The sequence below is a fragment of the Vanellus vanellus genome, assembly GCF_965231255.1.
Source record: "Vanellus vanellus genome assembly, chromosome: 5".
Taxonomy (NCBI): Eukaryota; Metazoa; Chordata; class Aves; order Charadriiformes; family Charadriidae; genus Vanellus; species Vanellus vanellus.
The window spans coordinates 12,124,370-12,150,250 of record NC_138910.1 but is presented as its reverse complement, the minus strand read 5'-3'; the positions used below and the strand labels follow the sequence as shown (position 1 = coordinate 12,150,250).

The window sequence follows — 25,881 nt, the reverse complement described above, 5'->3', positions numbered from 1 at the left end:
TTGGTGAAAACTGCCAACTATTGTTGCATTTTGTCTTCAGGAAAAGTATTTTACATAAAGAGAAGCCACCTGCCTATTTCTTTGGCAGGGCAGACCAGCTGCGTTCATTTAGGGCTTCTAAGGACTTTTAAGCCTCACAGGCAGCTTTTGTGTTGTACTTGAGTCAAGGCGGGTTTGGCTGATACGAATTTGGATACGAACCCACAGGCACATAGCATGTGCTGCCTGTTCTTTCTTGCCCTAATCTCATTATATTGACTGATATTTACACTCTGGGTTCTTGGGGTAAATTATGAAATCCAAACTCTGACAACACCTGGAAACAGACATAACAGAAACGTGAGAGACCAAAGCTATCCCAATGGGAGGCTATTCTGCCTTAGGTTTTAAAACCATAAAATGACAACCCATTCTTTATTTGGGAAACCTGTCTGACTTTGGTGCCTGATATGTTTTATTCCTTTACCAAGTCATTCCGCTTTTCAAGACAAGATGGGATCATTAGGATTATATGGTTGGTCTTTCTATATGATACAGACTTCAATTGAGTTTGTGCAGCCAACCAAGTAACTCAGGAGATTTCATGCAATGTGAATGTGGTAGCTGATCCACTACGAGGAAATAGGGTGTAAGGCTCAAGGCACAATAGCTGGCAGACATTAGCAGCAGTGCTGGCACCACACTGAGCACATTATACATACGAAGCACAGTCTTATTCCACAGTTATATCCCCAGTAAAATCTGTCAAGTATATTTTGTCCCTTGCTTCAGCAATAGTCATTTAAAGGGTTATTAACCATTATTTGAATGAATGCTAATATACACTAAAATGCTGAGTAAATGCATAAGAAATAAATGGTGAAATGTACTGAGTTGCAACCCCTAACAAAATTACTGCCATCCAGAGCCTTTCTGCATATTTTTTCTTGATATCTTTTGTAGCGAGATGATTAAACTCACCTGCAGGCCTCAATAAAGCTCTGTGCCTGAGAACAGGAAAGACCTCAGCCAATACCTGTCTGGCAACAGTTGTTGGTTACCTCCAAAGAAACTTCCCTCTCCCTTTCCCAGAGCTGCCCAGCTCCTTCCCTTGGGTGCGTTGTTTTGTTTCCTGCAGTGCCCGTGGGTCTGAGCAATGCTAGGCAGAGCCTGTGCACTGCAGTCTCAGAGCAGCGTGGTTCCTGGGCCAAGGCGTAGTCCTGGAAGGGATTATGGGGGTTCCCACTGTACAATATAAATTTGATCTTGTATGCTGTTTGTTATCGTTCAAAAAGCCCTGTGATCACTAAAGTCTTCACCTGCTGGATATATAATTTTACACTATTCAATCTCTTTGGCTCCATTTCACCCGCTAATTAAATTTTTCAGTCTTGGTTTCACTTGCTGCCTCTTCTGGCTGTTCGCGTCCATCCCTGAGCATGAGTTTAGAAGGGAACAGGAGGCAGCTTTCACAGTGCTTTACTTTGCTGTTATTTACAACTCACTTGAGTTTCCCATTCCAGGTTTATAACACTAGCAGAATCTTTCAAGTGAATTAGCTGCCTGTGTGAAGGTACAAGATGTTTTATAGCCCCTCGCTGACTTATAGCTGACACTCAGATGTGAGCTTCTTTATTAGAAATAAGACTTACAGAGCTCTTGCGATACATTTGAAAGAGAGGGAATGGTAAGAAAAACTTCAGCCTCTTCTGTTCATAAGGTGGAATCGTATAATGTCTCATGCTTAGTGAGCTTTTGTTTTTTGTTTCCATACACACCTAGTTTTCAAACGGCACATGACTTCATTTAAGGAAAGGCAAGCCCTCAGCTCTCCTGAACACCCTGTCTTTTGGAGCTGAATTCCATTGTTGCTTTTGATATTTTTGGGATTCAGGAGCCAAAAGCACCAGAGCAGAATCATCACTGTGACAGGCTTTTCACACTCCAGTGGCTCAGGTTCCCCCTAAGCCAGTGTGGCATCTCTGTCTGTTGTCAAAAAAATGGTGACAGTATTGTCATACTGCACAGTGTCAGCCCAAACTGAGGCCTGAGAAGAAGGAACAGCAAACTTTCTGCTTACGTGATCTGTAGAAGTGACAGTTCCGTTCACCCTTTCCTACCTACATCTCCTCTACCATGTACCATCAGGATTAGTCTGCTCGTAGATCCACTTACACTGTCACATCTAGTCCTCTGCTCTTCCAGTCTGCTCTGAACGCTGCAGCAGTGTCAAGTGCTGTTGCCCCTGGTGTCCCTGGTGCCCAAGCTCTTCGTATGTGCCTTAGAGATCTGGTCTCCCCTGCTCCATTATAACTCCTTTCTTTCTACATTTGCAGACACTCCCTCAGCATCCAAGAGTCACAATTACCTTTTTTTGATTCCTTCCTGGATCATATCTGACCTCTCATCTCACCCATCCTCACTCTCTGTTCATCCCAGCTGTATGGCTGACACCTTTTTTCTCTTGAAATGAGGTAGATATTCCCTTCTTGATTCTGAGCTCTGTGCAGATCTGCCCTGTGCCTGTGTAACTGTTCTTCCTGTCCTGCTTCATCCCCATGATCTGCCCACTCTTCTCACCTTTGCTCTTCCTCCTACTTGCACCATCATTTCTCTTGCAATCTGCCTCCTACATTTGCTTGTTCTTCCCAAGCATCTTTACTCTTTTTCAGATCCTTCTCACAAGCCCTCTCTCTTTGTGTTGATAGCTTCTACTCCCAGGATAGAACTTTCTTTCCCTCCTCCTCATATGCCCTTCCTCAGCCCCTACTTTAAAATATCAGCTCCTATGTGATTCATTTGCCATATACCATTTATTTTCTTTTGCTTGATTCTTCATTTCCCCTCTCCACCTCCTTCAATTGGCAAACAACGTTTTCTGGTTGGCATTAAACAAGATGACTTTAGATGTCAGACACTGAATTAAGGCCAAGCAAGCCGGATTCAAGGCTCAGCAACACCATTTTGTAGAAAACCTCAGCAGCACCATCAAAAAAAGATACTTAGGATTTAGATATGAAATTGTTGCAGATGTGTACAACTGCCTGCACAGCAGCTGCTGCAGCTCGGGTAGGCTCTTTGTCCTAATCCACCAGCAGGCTGCGATGTAGGCATGAGATGGCTGGACTGCTACTGCTGTTATTCTTACTGCTGTTACTTTTCACCTGCGTACCTCTTCTCTGTACCTCTCCTCTTTCTCCAGGACTGAAGGTGAACATGTCTCTCTCCCTTTGGTCATATTATCTGCTGGTGTTACAACATGGTAAATCCAGGAAGCGGCAAATGCAGCAGTATTGCAGCAGTGGGAATTTGGGTATATTAAGTTGCTGCTTCAGGAGGATTCCTGCCTAAAGAGTATGTGGTCTAGACTGTGGTTGCTGTGTCTGCATGAGAAACAGACCGGCCTGACATAGTCTATATATCTAGTATAGCCTTGTGATAGTAGCGTGGAGCTCAGCACAAACCCAGTATTTGCTCACGTGCTGAAGTTAACTCTTGCGTTGCTTCCACTGCTCTGATAAGGATATCTCAAGTATCTTGTTTAATACTAGATTGGGTCCACTACCAATGCTTGTTCCCCTCCAATTATCGTGGCAGCCGGAGCATCTATTTCAGGTGAAGAATGAAGAAACGTGCTTTCTAGCCTCATTGTCAATCGATAACTTTGTTGTGTCTTTCTCTCTCATTAGTACCCTTGGGGTCGCTTGACCTTTCTTCAGTTATAGGGAGCTGTTTATTGGACATCAGCCTTATATGACCTGTAAGGAAGGAGCATGGCTCCTTCCAAGGAGTCAGCCAGAGTGTGGCTGACAATGAGGTATGTGTGCAGCTTTCCTTGGAACAGTGTGGGCACCTGGGGATAAGTCTGCTGCTTTTGCCAATGCAGACCTGTGCACTGCCACTGTTGTTGCTCTCGTGGCCCTTCTGCTTTGGTACAATTTCTCTCTCGTGCCACAGCAGAACAGAGAAGAGGAGCTCAGGGCTTCTCTTGTAGTGGGGCTTCTTTTCTCTTGGGGCATGTGAGGGATGCTAAGGTCAGTTTAGTATCACAAACGCTGGGAAGTAAAGTGAATAAACAAAAGAAGTGCTGTCGGTTCTTCCCACCAAAAATCTAGCAGATGAGCAGAATAAACTCTAATCGGCCATTCTTCTGGGTCAAAAGGGAATGTTACAAGTTCATGGCCAAGTGAGCCTCATTTGTGAGACGATTCCTGACACAGGCCCAGTGCAATTGGCTCTTACCACAGCTTAGGAGATAGGATGCTTTTGTCTGATGCAGTCCAAGTTTCACCATAGATGTCAATGCCTGACCCCTCTGTGAAAGCATCCAAAGTCTTTTTTTAGACTTGAAAAATATACATCTGTAGTTAACAGAGCTGCCTAATTACAGCTTCTTCCTGAAGAAAAATAAATCATTTTCCCTATACCCAAGTCAAACCAGTTAAGGACTCAAATTCAGGCTCTGGGACCATTTCCAAATGGTCTGGTTTGAAGTACAGAAGATGCTGGGATTTTGCAGTATTGGCTGTACAGACAGAAAAGGAAATGTCTTAATGAGGTGTGCAAAGCAGCATGGTCTCTGGGATAGGGCACCAGATTGGGATTTAGGAAACCTGGGTTGTTATCACAGTTCTGCTATTGCTTCTTTGCTTTCATGTGCTTTAGATTCCCTTCTAGCCATCTGTTTGTCTCGGTTACTCAGAGCAATGTACTCAACCTTCCTGTACACGCTTCGCCTGACAAATTCAGTGATGTTCCACCTCTCGCTGTGCCCGATTCCTTCCTTTCTTCCCCTAATCCAGCACATGGGATGATTGTCACTCCTCCTCCAGCCCCCACTCAGAGGCAACTTCCATCCTTCTGTCCTTCTCCCCTCTGTTGGTGGCTGTGCTTCTGGCCTTGGCAGAGCTGGCACTGGGCTAACAAGTCCCGTTAAACCTGTCTGATTGTCCAGAGCCACTCAGGTGCAGTTTTAGCCACTGTTCGCAGTCCTGGCAATGTGACATGGAGCCCGCTGGACTGGCCTTGCATTCCAAGGAGTTTATCAGCTCATGTCCTGACTGCCTGTACTGTCCTCTCCTCTTTCATTGGAACCACTGATGTGAACTGGGGAGCGTGGGCGACGGAGCATAAACCCTTCAGTGCCTTGCAATGGCTAACAGGACAGGTAAATATTTAGGTTCAGCTGCTCCTGGGTGGGGATCCTGGTGAAGGCTGTCTGCCAACATGAGCATGAGGAGCATAGGTTGACTGGGAGGCAATCCCTCTCTTGAATGATGATGCCTCTCTGCTAGAGACCTGTCTTGAACACTCATGCCTAAAGGGCAAAAAGCAGTACAGTCGGGAACGGCCCTTCCCTTGTGCTCGAGTGGAAATTATGGTAGGTTTAACGATAAAAGCAATGCTGCTCAGTGTCCCTTCCACAGCCAATGGAAAAGTTATTAAAAGAAGCAGCACCACAGCAGAGAGGTTTACCCAGGCAGTTTTGTAGAATCGTGGCATCTCAGCGCACTTGTGGAAACATTTGTAGATACCTTTGTATGTCCATCGTCAACTCCCCTGACAGTTCAACCCTCTGACATATTTGCATTTTCCTGTCCTGGGGATAATGTCCATAGACATAAAATCCCTCCATCCTGTTTGTTTTGATCAGAATCCCCCGATCATAGTATCATGGCTGTCAGAGCAAACTAATGTAACACATTCTTTGATTGTTTTAATCGTACTGTCACATATAAATGCTGTTAGACATCATGCTGAGTGCGCATGCATGGGAATGTTCACAGGAAATGGGGGAGTATTTTGTGAATCCTTGCAAAAATTCAAATAATTATGTTTTAGCAACCTGACAATCAGTACAATGAATTCAAACAGACAATATCTTTAATAGCTCATAAAAAATAAAATTCTTCTGATTCACTTACATCACATGCCTTTCTGTTAGAAAGAGCAGAAAGGGCTTTGCATTGAACTTTAAGTGTTATTGTCATGACTGTAGGAACCTGTGCTCACTCTAAATTCATTCTGTTGCTTGTAGTTTGAAACAAGGTCAAGACCACCTCAGTTCTGATTACTCTTAGCTGAGGATCTGTCTCTAAACTTAAATGTATTTAGTAAAACCCCTCTCCAGCATCTACTCTGACTATTTCTCCATGACTTAAATCTGCCAATAAGCCCGCACAGTCCAGGAACTGCAGCTACGACATGTGAATGAATCGGAGGCTGCTGGAATCAGGAATGGGGCCAAAGAGACTGTAGAGATAGCTATTATTTAAAGGTAATTGAGTGGAATGGGCAATGGGACAAGCTGAAGAAAAATAGAAGCCCCTCAGGATGTCCATGCTCTGCCTTTCATCCTGCAGCTGAGGTCCCAGGTTCTTGGTTGAGTAAATCTGCTTTTCTGCTTCTCTCAAAAAAGAGCCTAAAAACTGCTTATGTTTTCTTGTCTAATGAAAAACTGCGTGCACCCATCCACGCTAACATGGGAAGGGCTGAGAGATGGTCCATTTGGGTAGTCTGCATTGGATATAATGTATGCTTTCTGGAAAGGAAAATTGAATAGAAAATTTTGAATCTTGGCTACTTAGGAAGCTAAACATCTCACTGCACACAGGCACTGAAGAGCACTTTTAGCGACAAACAGAGAACTTTTCACTACATCATAACATGCACAAGTGGGAATTAGATACCTAGGTTTAGCTGTCCTGAATCCAGCTATGAGGAATTGACCTATGAATCAGAATTAAGGCATTTATTTAATATTTTTAAATACTTTAAAAAAATACTAGCCTATATGCATGATCTGATTCAGAGAATCGTAGAATTGTCTAGGTTGGAAGGGACCTTGAAGATCATCAAGTCCAACCATCAACCTAATGCCACCAAAACCACCACTAAACCATGTCCCTCAGCACCACGTCTATCTGTCTTTTAAATACCTCCAGGGACGGTGACTCCACCACTGCCCTGGGCAGCCTGTTCCATTTAATTCCCATTCCCCTTCTCCCCTCTTCCTCATTCGTTGTCACTAGCATGTTCCCTCTCTTTTATCTCTACTAGCACAATCTAGATTGAGGTGAGACTGCGCTGTTTGGGTGGAGGCTAGATCTTGCTTTAATGAGCAGGCAAAACCAGAGGACTTTGATACTCCTTGGGTACTTGTGGGCTAAAATACAGAAGATACAGTAAATTGACTGCTAAAGTCATCTGACTGCGTGTTATAACCAAGAAGCAAAAAAAAGCAACAGAAGATTTTGCATGTTCCCGTGACTTATTGGCAGGTTATGTAGGTCTTTGGTTAGAACCAGGTACCATTCATGATTCTCTGGTGATCCACCTAGCCCTTGAGTATGATGTTGCTGTGCTGTGCTTTCCCTATCTGTGCAAGTGAATTATTTATATTCATTCCCCAGTGTAAAAGCTTTCAGATCCTCAGGAGAAAAACATTATACAGGGCCTGTTCCCAAGACCAATGAAGACAACAGAAAGACCCTTATAAAAGACTGTGAAAGCACAACATAGGACACATTGTACAACTGCAATCAATGCTGTGGGGATTAACTCACAAATTTATAATAAAATATTTAGTCTCATGATGCATTTTCTGTGAACAATGGGTAGATACTGTTCACAATACATTATATCAATAATAATTCTGAAAATGTATTTGTTATCCCTGTTTTAGGGCTTAATGGAAGCAGCTTATAATTTCAATTCTATGAAGACTGAATAAATAATATTTCCATCTGTAATACGTAACATACAGTGTATTGCAAAATGTTTTTAGAAACATTCAGGCCATTTTGGGATTATGTGGTCTCAGGTGTTACAAATTGTTTTGCAATTCTGTAAGCATTACTTCTTCATTTAAATTTGAATTTATTCAGAAACATTATCTCTACCATCCATGTGAATATACTGGGTCTTCTCTTAACAGTGCTCTTTGGAATGTGTAAGGGAAAAAGAAGGTGTCAGATTTCTTGTTGGACCGATAATCTTTCGTGGATCCTCACCTAAGCAAAATGTTAAGCGTAACCATTAAGTGGGCAAGATCCAGAGTGTACTGAGGCTGTGGTTTGGGGGTTTCTGGATCAGAGTCAAAATGTAAAGTACCTTTGTGATCCAAACACAGTTTGAGAGTAAGATTTTTCATTGATCTTGAGTGAATATAGTGTCTGTCTTCTGCCCGTGAAGGTTACAGCAGAGTTAGATGCCTGGAATGAAGATCTGCTGAGACAAATGAATGATTTCAATACGGAAGACCTCACTCTGGCTGAGCAGCGTTTGCAGCGTCACACCGAGCGGAAGTTGGCCATGAACAACATGACCTTTGAAGTCATCCAGCAAGGTCAAGATTTACACCAATACATCATGGAGGTCCAGGCTTCAGGTGAGAAGAACAATCCGATCTCTATTTTACACGAGAAAAAGCCCCAAAAAACCCCAAAACCAAAAATACCCCAAACCCGCAAAAATGCATATGAAACAAAAATACCCCAATACGTACCAAATACATCAGCTTTTAACATAAGTAAGTATGGGCAATACCTGTCTCTCCACTCCCAGAACTGTCCCACAAGTTTTGGGAATTCTTTGATTCAGTACTATACATCAAAAATTGCTATTTCTTTGAGACTGAAACTCATTGAGGAAAAAAGCTGACTTTCAAGTTTCATTTGGCAACTGCAGGATGGAGTTTCTGATTGATTCCAAAGTGGATGGAGAGGCGAGAGCAAGACAAGTGACACTGGTAGGTCCTTGTCCTTGCACCAGCTCAGAAACAAGCACTGCAGAAAATCATGAGTTGCAGATGCTTCAGCCGGTTGGTCAGACCTCAGGTCTGGCTGAGGTCTAGTCATTCTAGACTTCTAAGCTTGTTAACCTTTCTGCAATTAGACTTTATTGAGAGGCAAACTGACCAGATGTGCTGCCTTCATTCTCTGCAGAATTGTGAACCCTTTCTTTGTGCCACACTTCGGGGTGCAGACATGCCCGAGGGAGAAAGAAGCTGGTTATCCAAGAGCCCGCTGGGAAAGAATCCAAATATGAGAGCCTTGAAACCAGTCATGAAATAGAACCCATTTCCAGGCAGCTCTAATTGGAATTATTTTTTATAGAAAGGGAATGTGATAAACCGTAGTGGAATTTTCCTTTTTGGGGTGCACTTGAAAGTTAAAGGTGGCAACTTGGATGTAAAAAAAACCTTTGGCACGTGCTCTTAAAAGACAGACTTGATTCATGTTGATAGGGAGTCTGTCTGATACTTATACTCTGCTTCTCAGCGGTAGAATCCTATTTCTAAGATATCCCATGAATCAGGATTTTTGTCTCCTAGCAGTTTGCGCTTGGAAAAGGAATATCATAATTCAGATTAATCACTGCATAAAGTCCAGAAGCAAACGTTACTTGTAAAGCGTTTTAACCTTCTTAAATGTCTGGAACGAGTGCAAAGCAAGAGCAATTCCTGTTCTTTCCCTCCCAATTTGCACTTTCAAAATAAAAAAGGATTTTTATGGTTTTATTCTTTGGCAAACATTTTACCTCTAGGCACCCACCTTTAAAAAAAAAAAAATCTGGCAGTGTTCAGCCTGATTTGGCAAGCAGAACTCAGCAGAGGCTTAAGGACTGCTACAAGAGTATGTTGTGAACGAGACAATCCGGTGCATTGCGTGAACCAGTGAACCATGTGCGTGAGCTTCTATGATATTTGCCCACACTACGCCTGGTCCTGTGCTTCAGCTCCCTTGCTTTCTGGGATAGAAAGCTTGTCCTAATACATCAGTTAAGATGCTGCTTCTTCCCCCCCCCTCCCCCCCCCCCTTTTTTTTTTCTTTTTTTTTTTTCTAATCCTGAAAGAATCTTACTATAAGTAGGAATCCATGGGAGGTAAAGAATATGATCCAGAAAATGGCACAGTCAGGACTCTCAGTGACTGATTTCTGGGGGGAAAAAAAAAGTCTGTGTTTGTCAAGAAGTTAGAAACAACTTCTTTTGGATTGCAGACAAAAGATTAGCAACTAAATGAGGTGACTTTTAAAATGTTTTTATAAGATTATCTAAGATCACTTTCTACAAAGCCTACCCAATAAAAATCCATTGCTCCCAAAGGCAAGGAAGCAGAAGCCTCATGGGGATGTAGAGTAACTGTAGTTAATCAAAGGTAATGGTCAGGTCTGCCATGCATGGAATGCTAAATGCTGGGAGAATGGCAAAATAAAGGAAAGAGATTGCTCTTGGGAGCCTACTGTTTCTTATTTCAATAAAGGACAGTTATACTCCATAAAAAATTCATTTAATTTTACTCCCCCTTCCTGAAGCCTATATCGTAGTCGTTCAGTGCATAAGTTAAGGGATGATTGTTCTTACTGCCAGAGCTGTGAACTCGCAGGGGCTCTGGGAAATCAGCTGCTATTGCTGCTTCCTATTGTACAGTGTCACCGCTGCTACAATCAAAACTCAGCCGAAGCCATAGAAGATAAAGCCAGAAAAGATGTGATTTTTCAGGCACATTCTGCCTAACCAGCCACTCTTAATTGACCAAGTTCCTTTCCTTCCCTATAATTCCCATTGAGTTTTATTCTTTTTATCATGTCACACAGGAAACTGACTCAGTTTTGATTACTCTGGCATTTGGCTTGGAGGTCTTTAAACTAGTAAGCCTGTCAGATAAAATTACATCCAGGTTTTTCCATGCATGATACCTTTTTCGCTTGGAAATCTTGTGCAGGTAGAAAAAGGTTTGTAAACCTTTGCCCATGATTTTTGCATGTCTGATGCAGATTTGGAGCAGTGATTCTTACCAGGCTGTGGAGTGTCTGGAAAGCCCTATGAACATTGTCGTGTTGGTACAATAAACACAGAGCTCCTGTGATGCACAATAAACGCAGAGCTCCTGCGATGCACGGTATCAGACTCGGTACAGATGTTCAGCGCATCCGTGCATGTGAGGCTTCTACGCAAGTCCAGTATTTCCAGAGCTCCACACAGCTCAGAGTTAGGTTCCCGTGATTCCTTCCGCTACTCCCCCACACGTGGGTGAGCCTGGTTTGGATTAGCCTGTTTTCACCATCAGAATAATAATTCTTCAATGAAATGTTTGGTTTTATTAGGGGATATGTAAGATCTGGCAGTCGGGTTGTGCTTTCTGAAATTTTGCAGTACTTTCATATTGTCTTCATGTCTCACTAAAATCTTTGTCCTTCAGGAAACATTTGCTTTTAGAGAATATTATAAATGTATTTTCAAGAAGATTGGACTTTTTAATGAGCTGGCACTTTTTATTTCAGATAATCTATCTTCTATTTTTCCAGTTTGATTGTAGCTCTACCATTATTAGCAAAGCTAAATATGTGTGCGTATAGTCTCAAAAATGGATGTTGATTTTTGGGTGTCTAACCTGATATGTTGAAAGGGCCTGGTGTTTCCAAAAGTGGCAGTTTGGACATTTCTGAGAAATCCATTTCCTATGGAAAGTTTAGGATCATAATTCAGCGGTGATTTAACACCTCAACCCGAGCTGCAGCGATGATGCGTTCATGTAATTTATTAGCATACACACACCTACGTCATTCTGCTTCTAGGTTCTCAAAGTAGTTACACTCTAATAGCTGATTAACTTATTGCACAAATTTATTTGGTTATTAAAGTCCATTTGGACGGTCAGGATCATTGTCATAATGAGCACCACAGTTAGGAGTCGCTCATGGTTTACAGAGCTAACTTTTTACGTCTTAGAAGCAATTTGTCTAGGTCAAGCCTTAAATACACTGCAAAGATGATGTTGGGGAAATTTATACAGTCCCTACCTGTTATGTGGAAAATTCAAAGTCCTTTTGTTTCCTGGCTGTCAAGCTAACATCGTTCACGTCTTTTCCCAGCGTTGCATTGCTTAAAAGGGAAGTGCAAATCTCTTTCATTTGTGATGTCATTTCTAGTTAGTTATAACTATAGTTTATATTGCAAGGAAGAGGATACAAAACTTTCCTGTCACAGGCTTTTAATAGTTCAGCCTAAAAACAGGTTCAAAGCGGTTTCAAAACAGCTCTGTACAGGTCAAAAAGCAATACCCCTTCCTTCCTCTGGATAGTATCTCACATTGCAAATAGCTCAGGTGTAACTAATGTATGTTTTGTAGGATGCCAGTTAGTGTGGCTCAGTACTCTCTTCTGTAATATTTTTCTGGAACATTTTCAATTCATTATCCTTGGCTTGATACCTGCTGCACTGGTTCAGACAGTAGAAGAAAATGGCAAACAAGTTTGGTTTATCAGAAAATCAGCTATGCTTTTCTATCAAAACACAATGTAAAGATAATTTGTATGAAATTGTTCTGAAAACAAGGCTTTCTGTTTTGCAAACCAATCTCTGAGAAGAATAAGTGCTCTCACCTCGTGCGCTGGCACTGTAGAATAAATCTGTGTGACATATGACAAGCAAGAAAGGGCAGATCATTCATCATAGGGAGTGCAGGCTGCCCTTGGATAGCATCCCAGGCAGTTCACTGTTCCTGCTGATGAGTTAGCACAATCAAAACCATACCAGCTGAGTGTGCACGAAGGAAGACTGTGCATTTAATATTGAATAGGTGTGGGGAAGTCAAGCATACAAAAAGCCATCGTGTCCTGAGGATACAGAACCATATGCAGGCTAATTGTAGCGACAATGCCTGGTGTCTGGCAATTGAAAGGTACTTCACTCCCAAGAATAGAAACATATATTAAATTTCCAGTTCTAAATGGGAAGCCAGGGGCCATTCCACTTTATTTGGTAATGAAGAAACTGTTTTGTTTTGGCTGGGAAAGGGAATAAGCCAATCACACGCATTCCGGTGTGCTTTTTCTGATAAAACCAGAAAATGGGAAAAGGGGGAGAGGGTCAATCGTAAGTTTGTATTTATCTTGTGTACTCTCCTCTGTAGATATCCGTATGAGAGCAAATGGAAGTCACAAGTCTCCGAGGAGGATAAAGGGGGAAGAAAAGGCATCTTTCTAAATGGGTTTTAAAAATAGTGTCTAATCCTTTTGTAAGGCAGCTTCAAATTAACACATTTCATTTTAAATGTCCTATTATTCCATGAAATCAAATGGCTTTGCAGAAAAGTGTAGTGTTTTCTCAGCATTACTACAATCTGATTATTTTTATATTAGGTTCCTGATCCTCCCTGTATTGAGGCCAATGGCAAAATTCCAGTAGACCTCAATAAGGAAAGAGTTGGGTCTTTATTAGTTTATAATCACAGGGATTACAGTAACATGGAATGATGTCATATTTCCTCCAGGCCAAACTTTCACCAATACACTGGTAATGTAGAATCGTAGGATCACAGAACGGTACCCAGCAATGCTATTGCACCAGTGTAATAAAGAAGGAAGATGTGAAGCTCTGCGTTGTATTTCATGTAACCACTACACACAAGGCTTGTAGGGTCATAAGAAAATTCAGGAGGTAGGAAGGGACTCGGGAGGTCTCTATTTCAACCTCCTGATAAGTCAGGGTCAGCTATGAAATCAGACCAGGTCATTCAGGAGTTTATCAATTTCACGCAGGATGCAAGGGATGGGGAATGTCGTACTAAGCCACCTTTTCTCTCTGGTATGTGAGGATTGGATGAAAGTCAGTCTGTGGAATAATTATAAATGAACTATGGGCTGGTTTAAACTAAATTGTTGTTAAAGATCCTCTGAAGTGCCCAGATGGAAAAAAAGTTTGCACTGTGGAGTTCCATGCACTTGTAGCACTACTGCAAATCTGGTCACTACAGTTTGCTTCATTTATGTCACTTTCCTATTTTCTTCCTCCTCTATTTTCTCTTCGAAGTTCTTTTCAACATGCACATCTAAGTTAATCAATTACTGTAAGAAAGGGAGGATTTTTGACTTCTTTCTTATTTGATGTTCATGCAAGTTTTTGAGCAAGGCTGTGGTTAAATCATGTCCTGCTAGCCAGATGCTGATGGGGGAGATGAGCAATGACTACCAGAAAAATGCTGCTCTGTAGAAAAATGTAGTGATGCGGAGTAGGAAACTGGGAAAGCCAAATACTACATGTGAGAGAGTTTAGTGGGAAAGAATTACTCAGAGTTGCAAATCAATGCAAAATGCATTAAGTGGCAAAAAAATTTTGAAGGCTATATTTGTGCAACAACTGAAATTTCAAATAAGTGCAATGATCTCTCTCTCTGCATGTTGCAGGCATTGAGCTGATCTGCGAAAAAGACATTGATCTTGCGACACAGGTTCAAGAACTGCTGGAATTCCTTCATGAGAAACAGCATGAGCTGGAGCTTAATGCTGACCAAACTCACAAGAGGTTAGAGCAGTGCCTACAGCTCCGGCACCTACAGGCTGAAGTCAAGCAGGTGAGAGTTTTTAACCGCACTTAAGGGTCTTAAATGGGTTTTCAGCCATTACATATATGCAAAATCAGCTTCTGCCAAGTCACGTACTTTTAAGTGGACAATCTTAATCCCCCTTTCCTTAACAGTACTTCATTTGCTGACAGATTGCAGCATGACCCTTTACAAATAACGAAGGGCATGTATTTGGCTTCGTGAATAGTTATGGGAAATCCGCGCAGAACTGACCCCATAGCTTCTCAACTGCAGAAGCTGCCTCAAAGTCCCATGTGTTCTGGGAATGTAGTGAATTGATTTGGGATGCAGACTCGTGCTGTTGTGGAGAACTGGCCCAAAGCAAAGGATAACGGAGCCGTGAGGTCAAAGTATGACATTACAGTAGCTTCACCTTTTCATTTATTGCTATACATCTGCTGACCTGCAGGAATCTTTAACATCATCTGGGTGAGATAAAAAATTCTGTCTGTGGTTTCTAGATCCTAGGACTTGTTTAGCCATTTTAGTACTGTTACATTGACTTTCTTCCAGATTTCATCCTAGTGTAGGCAGTTATGTTCTGCCTCCCTCGGTTTCCCCTGATATTTAATTTGGATGCCTCAAATTTCTTTGTTTTCCTTTGCTACACAGTATAATCCTACACATCCTGCTTCCTAATCCATAGGTGGCTTCACACGTCAGTGTATGTCTGGATTTCAATGGAATGCTCTTGGTTTCATTAGGAAAACCAGGAACCTTTTTCCAGACACCTGGAATATGCAAGAATCTATTTTACCAGTATAAATGTGGGGGGGCGGGGGTGGGGGGTTGTGGTGTGGGTTTGTGTTTGTTTTTTTTTTTTCAAATACTACAAGGTGTTCATGTAAAAGATTTGCTTATTTGTCTACTAAAAAAAAATATACTGAGTGCTCAGTACACATGATCATAGTTATTCGTTCTTCAGAAGTGAATATTTGAGTAATGCTTTATCTGAATTGTTTTACCATTGCTGTCAAAAAAAATCCTTCATTCTCAGAAGAGTCTCAAGCTGGAAGCTGGCAGCACCAACACAAGTACATACGTTTGCTTTCAAAGTCCACTTTGATGTGAATATTTTGCAACCCTAACTGAAAGTAGCACAGAACTCTTCTGAAAATGTAGTCTTTTGGCATTTGTCATAACTGAAGGCCGACTCCTCATGAAGCTCTAGAGCTCTACGGAGACTCTGTGATACTCATAATCACCACCTTAATATGGTTATGAAGTGTATCCTTTTTTCCACAGGTTGCCAAAGTGCCTCGCACACAGCTTAGCTAAGGTTGGAGTTCTGTGCAGTAGATTTATGATGAAGTAGAGCTAGTTTAACTTATGATAGAAAATAGAGAGGAGTGATATGTGTAGCAGAAATGCAGGTTATCGCTATCTGACCAAGTGTCACTAGCCCACTTGACCAGGATGAAGTGCCAGTCTGTCGGCCCTGTGGCTGCTCCTGGAGCCGTACAGTGGCAGTGCAGCACTCCCTGCAGGTACCCGATGTTACTTGCCTCATTATCAATTATCTTCTGGGCCTTAACTATTTTACAACCCCAAATCTAACCAAAGGAAATGGTTTTAGGACTGAACTACCTAATACTTACTTGTGAGAGGAGAACAGCTGCCTTGAATTAGTATTTCCTTAATGGAGCTTGGGACCATCAGAGCCTTCGTTACTGTGTGACCTTTTAGCAAACCAATAGTGAGCAATCATTTTATTTGTTCAGCTGAATACTAAGAACTCCGTTGCTTATTAACCTATAAATTACCACAGCTACAGTTTCCTTTTGAAAGAGGCAAGTTAAAATCTATCTGTGCCCTATCTATTTGGTTTCCTGTTTATGAGTCATATTCCCAACCATTTAGTGAATTGGGAAATATATTGATTTTGGCTTGTAGTTCATCTCCAGTCTGGTCCAGATTTCCTTCACTTTCATTTCAGTGCATCTGAGACGATGGATGATCTCATTACCAAAGTGCTCTCACTCTTGTGAATCGGTGGAGATGTGGTTGCTGCAAGACACCTACTGTAGCTGTGGTTAAGTTCCGCTGACATAGTAAAATTGGTCAAGGCTGTTAGATGTACACGTGTTTGCGTTTTGATATAATAGCTCGTGGAAATACAAAGACTTTTAACTGTCTCTATCTATTTAAGTTTCATTTAGCAGGGATTTCTGCTTTATATCATATACACCAAGAGTTTGAATGCCAGGACAATGAATCGAAGTTTGGGGCCATTAAAGCGGAACAATTCCAAATGAGATGTTCTGTGAAGTGCTTTAGAGTGGAAATAGTATAGATGAGTGATTCACAAACTCTTTGTTAGAAAGAAAGATCCTGCCCGAGACTGATTTCCTTTCATTTGGATCCCACTCATTTCCGACAGAAACTACAGAGCTTGGATTGCTTACATAAAAGTAATAGCAGAATAGAGTTGTGGAGATTAGTTTAAATAACAAACTCTCTAATGCTGTGCTTGCAGCTGTTTGCCTTCCCTATCAGCTTATTTTATCTTTGTATGTTTTGTTTCTTTTTTCGATAAGTGTGGAACTTGACCTAATTTACTCCCAAATACCCTGAAAGTGTCCCACTACACTTATTTTCCAGGTTGTTTTCAAGTGTATTTATTCCTTTTCACATGCTTGATATCCATCCACTTTTGCTGTTTGGCATTAGATTTGCTTCCAGATGAATATGTGCAAAGGATGAGGGGAAGTAGTGATTTGAGAGACACTGAATATATTTTTTTTTCCCCAATCTAATGTCACAGAGCTCCTGGAAACCTGATGCAGTTTTGAACATGGCTAAAATCAGCAGAAGGTGTCCTTGCTGGTAGTTGTGTCTGTGGCAGTAAGAGCCTCTCAAAGAAGCTTTTACATCCAGAGATGTAAATCACTTACAGTATTTTGCCTTTTAAACTTAAAAATCTTTTCCAACGTAACTTGATGGGTATCGTTAGCAATACTTTAAGTCTGGTTTAGAAACATCAAGGAAGGCATTCTGACTAAACTAAACCAGACAGAAATACTATGTGACACAGAGCTCTTGTTTCTTAAGGAGGGCTGCACAAGAGGTGCCTCACTTTTTATTTTTCCTGTAAGATCTGATTTTGTGCTCAGTGAAGGTGGCAGTTTCAGGGTATGAATTTTAGAAGAACTTGGTACTATTACTTAATTTCAGAGGAGTCATATGCAGACGTAGCCTGTTTTAAGCAAACTGGAGTCAAATGTGGGAGTTATTTCAGAAGTGTGGTGGTTGCCGTGTTAGACAACCCATGCCTTCCAGTGAAATTATCCTCCAGTGGCAAGTGGCTTTTATCTAAGTTGCTGTCAATGTGTTTCTGCTTTTCCATTGTAAAAAGAAAAGAAAAAAAAAAAAAAACAAAAAAAAACAACCAACTCCAAAGATTCTTTTAAAAAGCCTAACCTTTTTTTTTTTTAACTCCAGAATTATTTAATCACCGCTTCTACAAAGTTGATAAAATCTGTAATTTGTAGGAAATGTCTGTTTAAAGCCATCGTTTGCTGTTGGCCTGTCTGCACATTGCCAGATAATGGTGAATCTATTAATCCAGGAAATGATCAGAGAAGTGTCTTGGTTACTCTATTAGCAGCTTCTATACAGATTTTAATGAAAAGGTATTAAGCACCATATAAGTAGGAATCAATTTGTGAGTAGGTCTTGTAAACCAGATACAAATGTATAAATGCTCTCTTCCAAACATTTCACAGTCTACTTCCAAACCAGTGACACAATGAAAGGCTTTGCGGCTTTGCAGGTGACTGGGTTTTGCACTTAGCTTTAAGAAGCTTTGGGTATGCAACTGAAATTTTTTCTTACTGTATTTAACCGATACACACACAAAAAAGAAGAGGGGAAAAAAAATAAGAGAAAAACATTACTATGGAAAAAGCTGATGCAATCCTCAAGGAGGCCCTAACATTTAAGTGCTAGACTTTTGGAATGAGAATGGGATCATTATTTAAATTCTTTCAAGGAAAATTTGCTAGTGGTTGTGTGCTCACTGGGCCTGGAAGTGGAGCGCAAGAGCCCCACGGTGAGTGCCTGAACCCACGCTCTGGGATGGCCCAACTCAGGGGTGGCAGCAGCCTCGGTCAAGAAGAGCGCTGTAAGCATTGCTGACAAGGTGTCGCCCACCAGAGCCTGACCTGAACTGCTTTACCCCGAATACTTTTGAGTCAACAAAACAGTAGTACAGAGGAGTGCACGTGTATCATTAACACTGGAAGAAACCTGGCTGCTTGCAGTTGTATGGTCCCTCTTGCTCAACCTTGTTGCCTATTAGCTTTTCACTAATCAAGTTGCTTTGTTTTAAGACTGAGGTTTCCAATGATTTTATTACTATTTAGAGATTTGGACATTTGTATGAAATCTGCATTAAAACCTTTGTGGCAGGTTATAAAAATTCCATCTCAAATGAAAGCTGTTCCCAAGAGGACACTGTCATGCCCTGATTGTATTGTTTTAAAGAAAATAAAATAAATCTACTGCATTTTTAGCATGCACACTCAGTATTTTCTACACTCTCAATGGCCCAAGTCAGGATATATCACAGCATATAAAATGTGAAAGCAAGTCTTGCTTTATGATGTCCTCACTTCCAGTCTTTCCCAGCTACAGTGATCCTTTGGTTAACTTCAGCTTTTGGTACCATGTAGTTGGCAATAATGTAGCTTTCTTGTCTGATGGATTATAGAAAATGCCAGCCAAAAAGATTGCCACATGATAACCCGATTTCTTTTCTTTTAAATCTTTGTTGTATTTCCCACAGGAACAATAACACCTGCTGATGAAAGAGAGAAAGCTGACAAATGAAATCTTCCACACTGTTGTACTGAGCAGAATGTAATTTTCTACAAATTAGGGTCAGCTACATGTGTAGATGGTTCCCCTTTCTTTCTCCTAGGGAAAACTCATTTTCCTACCCTACAGGGAACTGAATGGCTATAACGAGGGTGATACATGAGGTAGGGGTAAAAACCAAAACAGAAGATCCCTATTTCTTTCAGACAATTTAATGGATCGCTTCATGAAAGTGATGGCACAAAAGGGAAATTACTATGTAGAATATTGCAGCAAAGTCAGTTTTGGAGCTTTGTAAATCATGAGCTAAATTTAGGGCAGTGATTGGGCAGTCGGGATTTCTTGTGCATCTGTGAATTGAATTCAGCAACTTTCTGGCTTTATTGGAATAATTTGACACCCACACAGGTAGAAAATAGGCTTTGAGACAGCACAGCAAAGAACTTGCACATGTGTTCTGGGTGCTAATTTTCCAAACACGTGTCTTAAAATAGCAGAAAGTGTTGCTGCTTAAATGAATAAATACAAGCTTGATAGATTAATTATGTATATTTAGGATTTGATTCTGCAGTCATTACAGCATGCGTGGCATGTCTACAAATAATCTGAATGTCCCTAAAGCAAAGCCTCTTGACTAAATATAAAATGCAAGACCTGGGGTTTCTTCCTAGCTCTGCATACAGGTGGAAACTCCAACTGCACCTTAACTCCATGTCAGATGAATCCAACGGTGTCTTTTCCCTCCTTACCCCTAAGCTCTGACTTTTGCATGAAAGAAACACAGGCAAGTGGACCAGGAAGGAGTTGCAGGGCCCATGATTCCAGTTGGAAATTTGAAAAAGGGAGAGATCTTTATGTTTAATTTCAAACCTTCTTCGTTACACTTTGTGGTTTTGCCCGGGAGTATTTGTGTAGGGGAGCATTCATTTGCGCGATCAGACCTTGGACATGAAAGCTCTTTGCTATCCGAACAGCCGTATAAATACTTGGGGAGTTTAATTCTTCAAGCAATAACTTCTTCAATAAGATCTTTGCCTTCTAAAAATTTATGTCATTAATCTTCATCCTAGGATTTCTTTCTGCTCACTGATTCAGCCTGAGACCGCACTGGGCAAAGTGCCTTTTTGGTAGCCAGGCCGAAGGCCTTTCTGATCAGTGACTACATAAACCTTTGTACTGAAGCAACCTTTCCATAAGCACATCCTTTCTTTGCAGGTGCTGGGCTGGATCAGGAATGGTGAATCAATGCTGAATGCAAGCCTTGTCAATGCAAGCTCCCTCTCCGAAGCTGAGCAGCTCCAGCGAGAGCACGAGCAGTTTCAGCTGGCCATAGAGGTAACGCAAATAAGTTAACTTTGTTTCTCCTTCCCAGGTGAACATCAGACAAAAGGTTATCTCTTTGGCATCAATGGCTGCTTGCTCGAAGGAAGGGAAGGAATAAAAACTTTAGAAAATCAACTTAATGATTAAACTTGTAATGGAGCCAGAGGTTAATAGTGAAATAAATTATTTATCATCCGCAGCTAATTCTTCGGCTGTCAGATATCAACATTTCCATTCATGAAAATGACACTCATGCATCTCCTGATAATTTCTTTGGTAAAAAAAATAAGATTAAAAGTCACAACTTGATTTGAAAATGGGAAAAGTTTCTAAAGTTGGTTTCTTCCTATGTCCATGACTTGCAGATCATTTCACAGCATTCATTTATTAATATCTTTGTTATTGGATAATGCTCTTGCATGAAATCTTTGTTTCATTCAACTCCCCTTTTGTTGACAGCAGAAGAGACGTTCATTCACACCCACATTCTCAAATAACTTTACTTTGAAGAAAAGACAAGAGGGGCGATTTTTAAGAATTGCCTGCAAAACTGAACTTTTGCCCCTGCTTGCCCTGGAGCAGCACATCTTTGACCTGGCCCTTGAAAACTAATTGTCAGCCAACTCATTTGTCTCACTCAAGGAGTCAGGACATGGCAGGAGGAATAGCACCTCCTCTGAGCTGCTTTTTTGGATGAGAAGGTAGTGAAGGGCTATGGACTTCCCTGAGCAGGGTACTACAGGACTCATAGTTAGGATCAGTACTTTGTATATCTTTGTCATTATGAAAAAGCCCGACGCTCACAGGGTGTGCTTGCTCTGGTTGCAAGAAAGAGAGGCCATTGCTTTCTCCTGTTCCTGCTTAACAAGGTGTATATGCTTCCCAGATTATGTTAATTGTTACCTTTTTATAGAGCAAAGAACAATTTGGAAAATACCTTTCTGTGGTTTATGTATATTTGAAAATAACCAAAACTAAACCAAACTTTAAACTAGGAAAATAATATTTCCATAATGGAGATTTGAAGAGATGCCTAATTTGGGGGTGGGGGGGTTTGGGGGGGCAGGATTGTCTTTATGTCTTCTGGTAAACTTTAAACAGGTCAACATACCATATGGTGTTGCTAGTAAGTATAGAGTTCAAATCTCAGCTAATGACCTATTTTGATTCAGCTCCACTTACACTAAGCTGCTGCAGCTCCAAAGGGAAATTCTGTCAATTCTGTACGAGCTGGCTGGTACCAAGCTGTGCTGACCACATCTTGGCAGCCGTCACCAGACAGCGGTGGGGAACAAGACACCCACTGGCTGTGTTATCGCAGCTTGCTGCCATTTGGGGAAGTGCTTGTATTTGGTGGTAAATGCAAATCACAGAGGGAGAAGAGGGTTATGCCACAGTAAGAGGAAAGTAAGTTTTCAAAAGGAGAAAACACTAGATTAAATATTTAAAGTGTTTAAAGCTCAATATGGGGAAGAAATCAGCAAAGCACACAGGGCAGACTGTTCTCTAAAGGCATTCTAGATGTGGAATTGATTTTCAGTTGAAATCCTTTAAAGTCTATTTAAAACAAGTATTACAACGCTAACATCAGTAAAGCAGCTGGATATTAAATTTAACCAGTTGTTCTTGAACATCTTCCTAAATGTTTCTGCCAAGTATTAATCCTTTTTTTGCTAATAGCTTTCTCTACATTGCGTTATTCATCAGTGTATTACCAGATGATTTCAAGCTTCTTTCCAGGTTCAAGGATTAGATCATAAAAGTATCACATGAGAATTTGTCAGTAGCAGTTACAAATGGGATGCAGAACAGAGGAGTCTTTGGGAGATTTCAGGGCTTCTGTTCAGAAGATTAAATTCAAATATTTGCCTAAACCATGCCTGAACACAGTTACTCAGGAGGCTGTGAAGGGCCGGGGGCTATTTTCCTCTCAGCTACCCACAGAGGAAGGTGTAACCACCACTTGGTTACTCTGAGAGGGGCTGGTGTAGGCTGGGGAACAGGGCAAATAATTCAGTCCTGCCTATGAAGTGCCTACTGAGTAAACTGGGGAACGGTGGAGAAAATGGCTTGACTCCCCCCAGCTCTGCCCTTAAAGGAAGCATAGTGTAGCTCCAATATGAGTGAACTGACTTTCAGAAATGTGTCTTGTAGGGGCTGATGTTTGTGATATAGTTCATGCCATTTAGTAAGGCATCTTCGTGTCTTCTGGGGTTGATGTTTTGTATCCTGTGGACAGGACAATTAGACACATGAGTAAAGCTGCTGATGCCAGCAAACTGCCTGGCAAGAGTCAAATTAGGGTGATTAGACCCATAGTTTGCCAACTCTTTGGTGTTTGCTTTTGTATCTGCAGATTGTGTGGGATGCAGTCAGCACTGAGTACGGGCTGGGTGGGAGCTCAGCACAACTGCTGCCTGCACTGGGGTTGTCAAAATGGACCCACCGGGAACCCCACCCCGGGCTGTTGCCCAAGGGGCAGCAGCAGATCGGTGGAGCTAACCCAACTTAGCCAGTGCTTGCTTGTCCCAAGCTTTAATAACATGTTGCAAATGTGTGTGAATAATTGAAACTAAAATGCTTTGCAGAAAGTAACTGTTAACTGAGGATAACTCTCTGAAAATGTTTCACTCTCTCGCATCTCCATGCTCACACCTCGCTTCACCTTTCTACCATACATCTGGCGCATCTATACAACCTCTCTTTCCTCCCCTCATACACAGTCCCTCTTTCATGCCACTTCCTTACAGAAGACACACCAGAGTGCCCTGCAAGTCCAGCAGAAAGCTGAAGTGTTGCTACAGGCTGGGCATTATGATGCCGATGCTATCAGAGAGTGTGCCGAAAAGGTGGCCCTGCACTGGCAGCAGCTGATGCTGAAGATGGAGGACAGGCTCAAACTTGTCAATGCCTCGGTGGCCTTCTATAAAACCTCTGAGCAGGTGAGCTGAACAGTATTATATGTGTGCCATAAGATATTGCTACAGTCTGAGATTTAGCTCCCAGTGTAGAGTGCGAAGGTCTTGCATCTCACCAAGATCAGTGGTGCAGTCGTGCCACTCTTCCAGAGTGTTGAACTGTTCCAAATGCCTGCTCTGCTAATACCACTAAGGAGCAGTGCTCATTCTTCTCCCTTTTCCTTAAGTAATCCCCAAAGTAGGAAGAGTGTGGCTTGCCAAGTCAGCCTTGCTTGCCCTTAAAAGTGGCCCTTTGTCTTTTTACATATCTTTGCATGTTTTCATCCACACATTAAGTGGGCACAAACCTTTCTGTCACCTAAACAGGGCCAATGTTGAGCCCTCTGGTGATTCCCAGCTGGTAAACACCAATGTGAGTGCACTCCATGATGTAGCAGTGCTGGTAGGTGTGGGTTTTCTACTCTGACCCTGAGTGCAGAGGGTCTTCTGCCAGCAAGGGACCTCACAGCACTGGCAAAATTAACTGAAAGGACATTTGCTCCGTTGGCATAGCAATGCTAAGCCGCACATGGAAACCAAAGTTTGAACTAGTCAAAATTGTTTCTTTGACAAATATTGTAACAAAAAAACAAACAAACAAAAAAGAGAACAATGAAAAAAAGAAGGCAGCAGTTTGCAATAAGTTTGATGTTAAAGTTTTCAGTAAAGCAATGTAATTCTTGAAGGTTTGGGTTTTTTTAATTGTCCCCTTTCCAATGTGAAGAATTTCCGAAATCCCACCATTTTTGTTTCCAGTTCTCATGACACCAGAGTTAATTTTGAGGAATATAAATCCACTTTTCCTTGAGAACTGCTTGCAATTAATTACCTGTTACTTTGTAAGCAGTACTAGCCAGTGTTTTCACTAGTAGTTAAACATCACTATGCTGAAAAAGATGCCAAGATATAAAGGGATTTCTCTTAAATCCATCTGCAACACAGATAATTACAGCAGTAACCATTATATGTTAACACAACTGTACTTCATTCCAGGTGTCCATGAATTGCAAAACACATTCCAGTTTGCTGCTGCTATGGTGGGACTTTCATCCCTTGCACAAACAGGTGCCATTTATACTGTAGTCAGTGAGAATTAGTGTCATAGTGTGGATACACGAATAGCCTTGCCTGATGTAATTTACTGCAGCCAGGCAGTTCGTGTTAGCATGGACATTGCAGGAACCTGTGGTTTTATACAAAAAACAGCAGCGATTGCCATTAAATTTTCTACTGTTATTATCACACAGTTAGTTCCTCAATTAGAAAACCAGACATAGGAAGTTTTCTTTTAGCACAACTAAATATATCAGTATGGAAAGAGATTCTTTTTTCCTTAACATCGAGGCTGTAGATTATCCTTGGGCTACTTTTTATGTCATTTGTTTAATGCATTTTTAAGATTGTTTAAGATGAATTCATTCCTTATAATGAATGTCTTTCACTGTGAAGAGTTTCAAACAGATTTACAGTCCCTGATGCATGCAAGATTGAAATGAATTACTGCTGGTGGAGGATTGTGAGAAATGAAAACCATTAAGGGATTCATTAGTGCTTTAGACAGTCAAATGTGCTGGCCAAAATATTCATAGCCAGTAATTTATCAATTCAGTCTCTTCCTGTTTTCAAGCCATAGACAAGCACGCTGCAGTGCCCACCAGTTCATTCATTACTTGTGTCTATTCAGCAAATGTTTAGGACAAAGATCATTCAGTCTCTGGGTGCTCATAAACTCACTGCTGCGAGTAGTCTGTCGTCTTCTCTTGGGCTGCACGACTGATCTACAGTCCTTAACAGTCTGCTCCCTGACTGGGTAACAGTGGATTGAGTAATTTACAGGATCCTGAATTCTCTAAGTATCTAGAAAAAGGAGCTAAAAGGGTGGAGAGACTGTCACAACCAGCCAAACCTTTTCATGCCTGTCTTTCCCAAGAATACTATGTTCTTAATATAATCGGGGGAGCCCTGGTTTTCACATAGCCCAGTTTCTCTCTGACTTCATTGACAGCCCACTTTATATAAATTTCTGTCATCGTCTTAACAGAGAAATGACATTTGCATGTGCAGGGACCATCCTTTCTGAAAAGCTGTGAACCTCAGACAGTCCATCTACTTTCATTTTTTAAGTCACCAAAGTCCAGTAAAGTACCAAAGCTTTCAAGAACTAAGAAGTAGAATAGAAATGCTTCTCTGTGCCTGAATAGCACACGGGGCACTTGTTCTGAGATGAACATTTGAGGGTGAATGCTGGTGTGCATTCAAGCAAGAAGATGATTTCAGATTGTCAAATGCATAAGGTCCTTGAACAGCCTGGCAGCAGGGTAAGTTGATCAGTTCACCTCAGTTGACCAGTTTTAATGGTGAATAAGTTATATGAAAAAGGCCTGCAATAGCAGGGGCAGGATTGGTGGGTGATGCTGGAGTCTCCTCCAGACTGTG

General features: G+C 41.4%; 1 protein-coding gene across 4 annotated transcripts in view; it reads left to right on the top strand.

Annotated features, from left to right (window-relative positions):
* The window catches only part of KALRN (kalirin RhoGEF kinase), a gene marked incomplete at its 5' end in the record, with an annotated part of 529,922 nt that overhangs the window by 334,011 nt on the left and 170,030 nt on the right, over window positions 1-25,881 (top strand). For all 4 annotated transcript variants that reach the window (XM_082483615.1, XM_082483616.1, XM_082483614.1 and 1 more), the window contains 4 exons: window positions 8,173-8,368; window positions 14,169-14,335; window positions 20,381-20,500; window positions 23,212-23,430. In XM_082483615.1, the coding sequence (XP_082339741.1) occupies window positions 8,173-8,368; window positions 14,169-14,335; window positions 20,381-20,500; window positions 23,212-23,430 (702 nt within the window). The remainder of the gene's footprint in view (window positions 1-8,172; window positions 8,369-14,168; window positions 14,336-20,380; window positions 20,501-23,211; window positions 23,431-25,881) is intronic.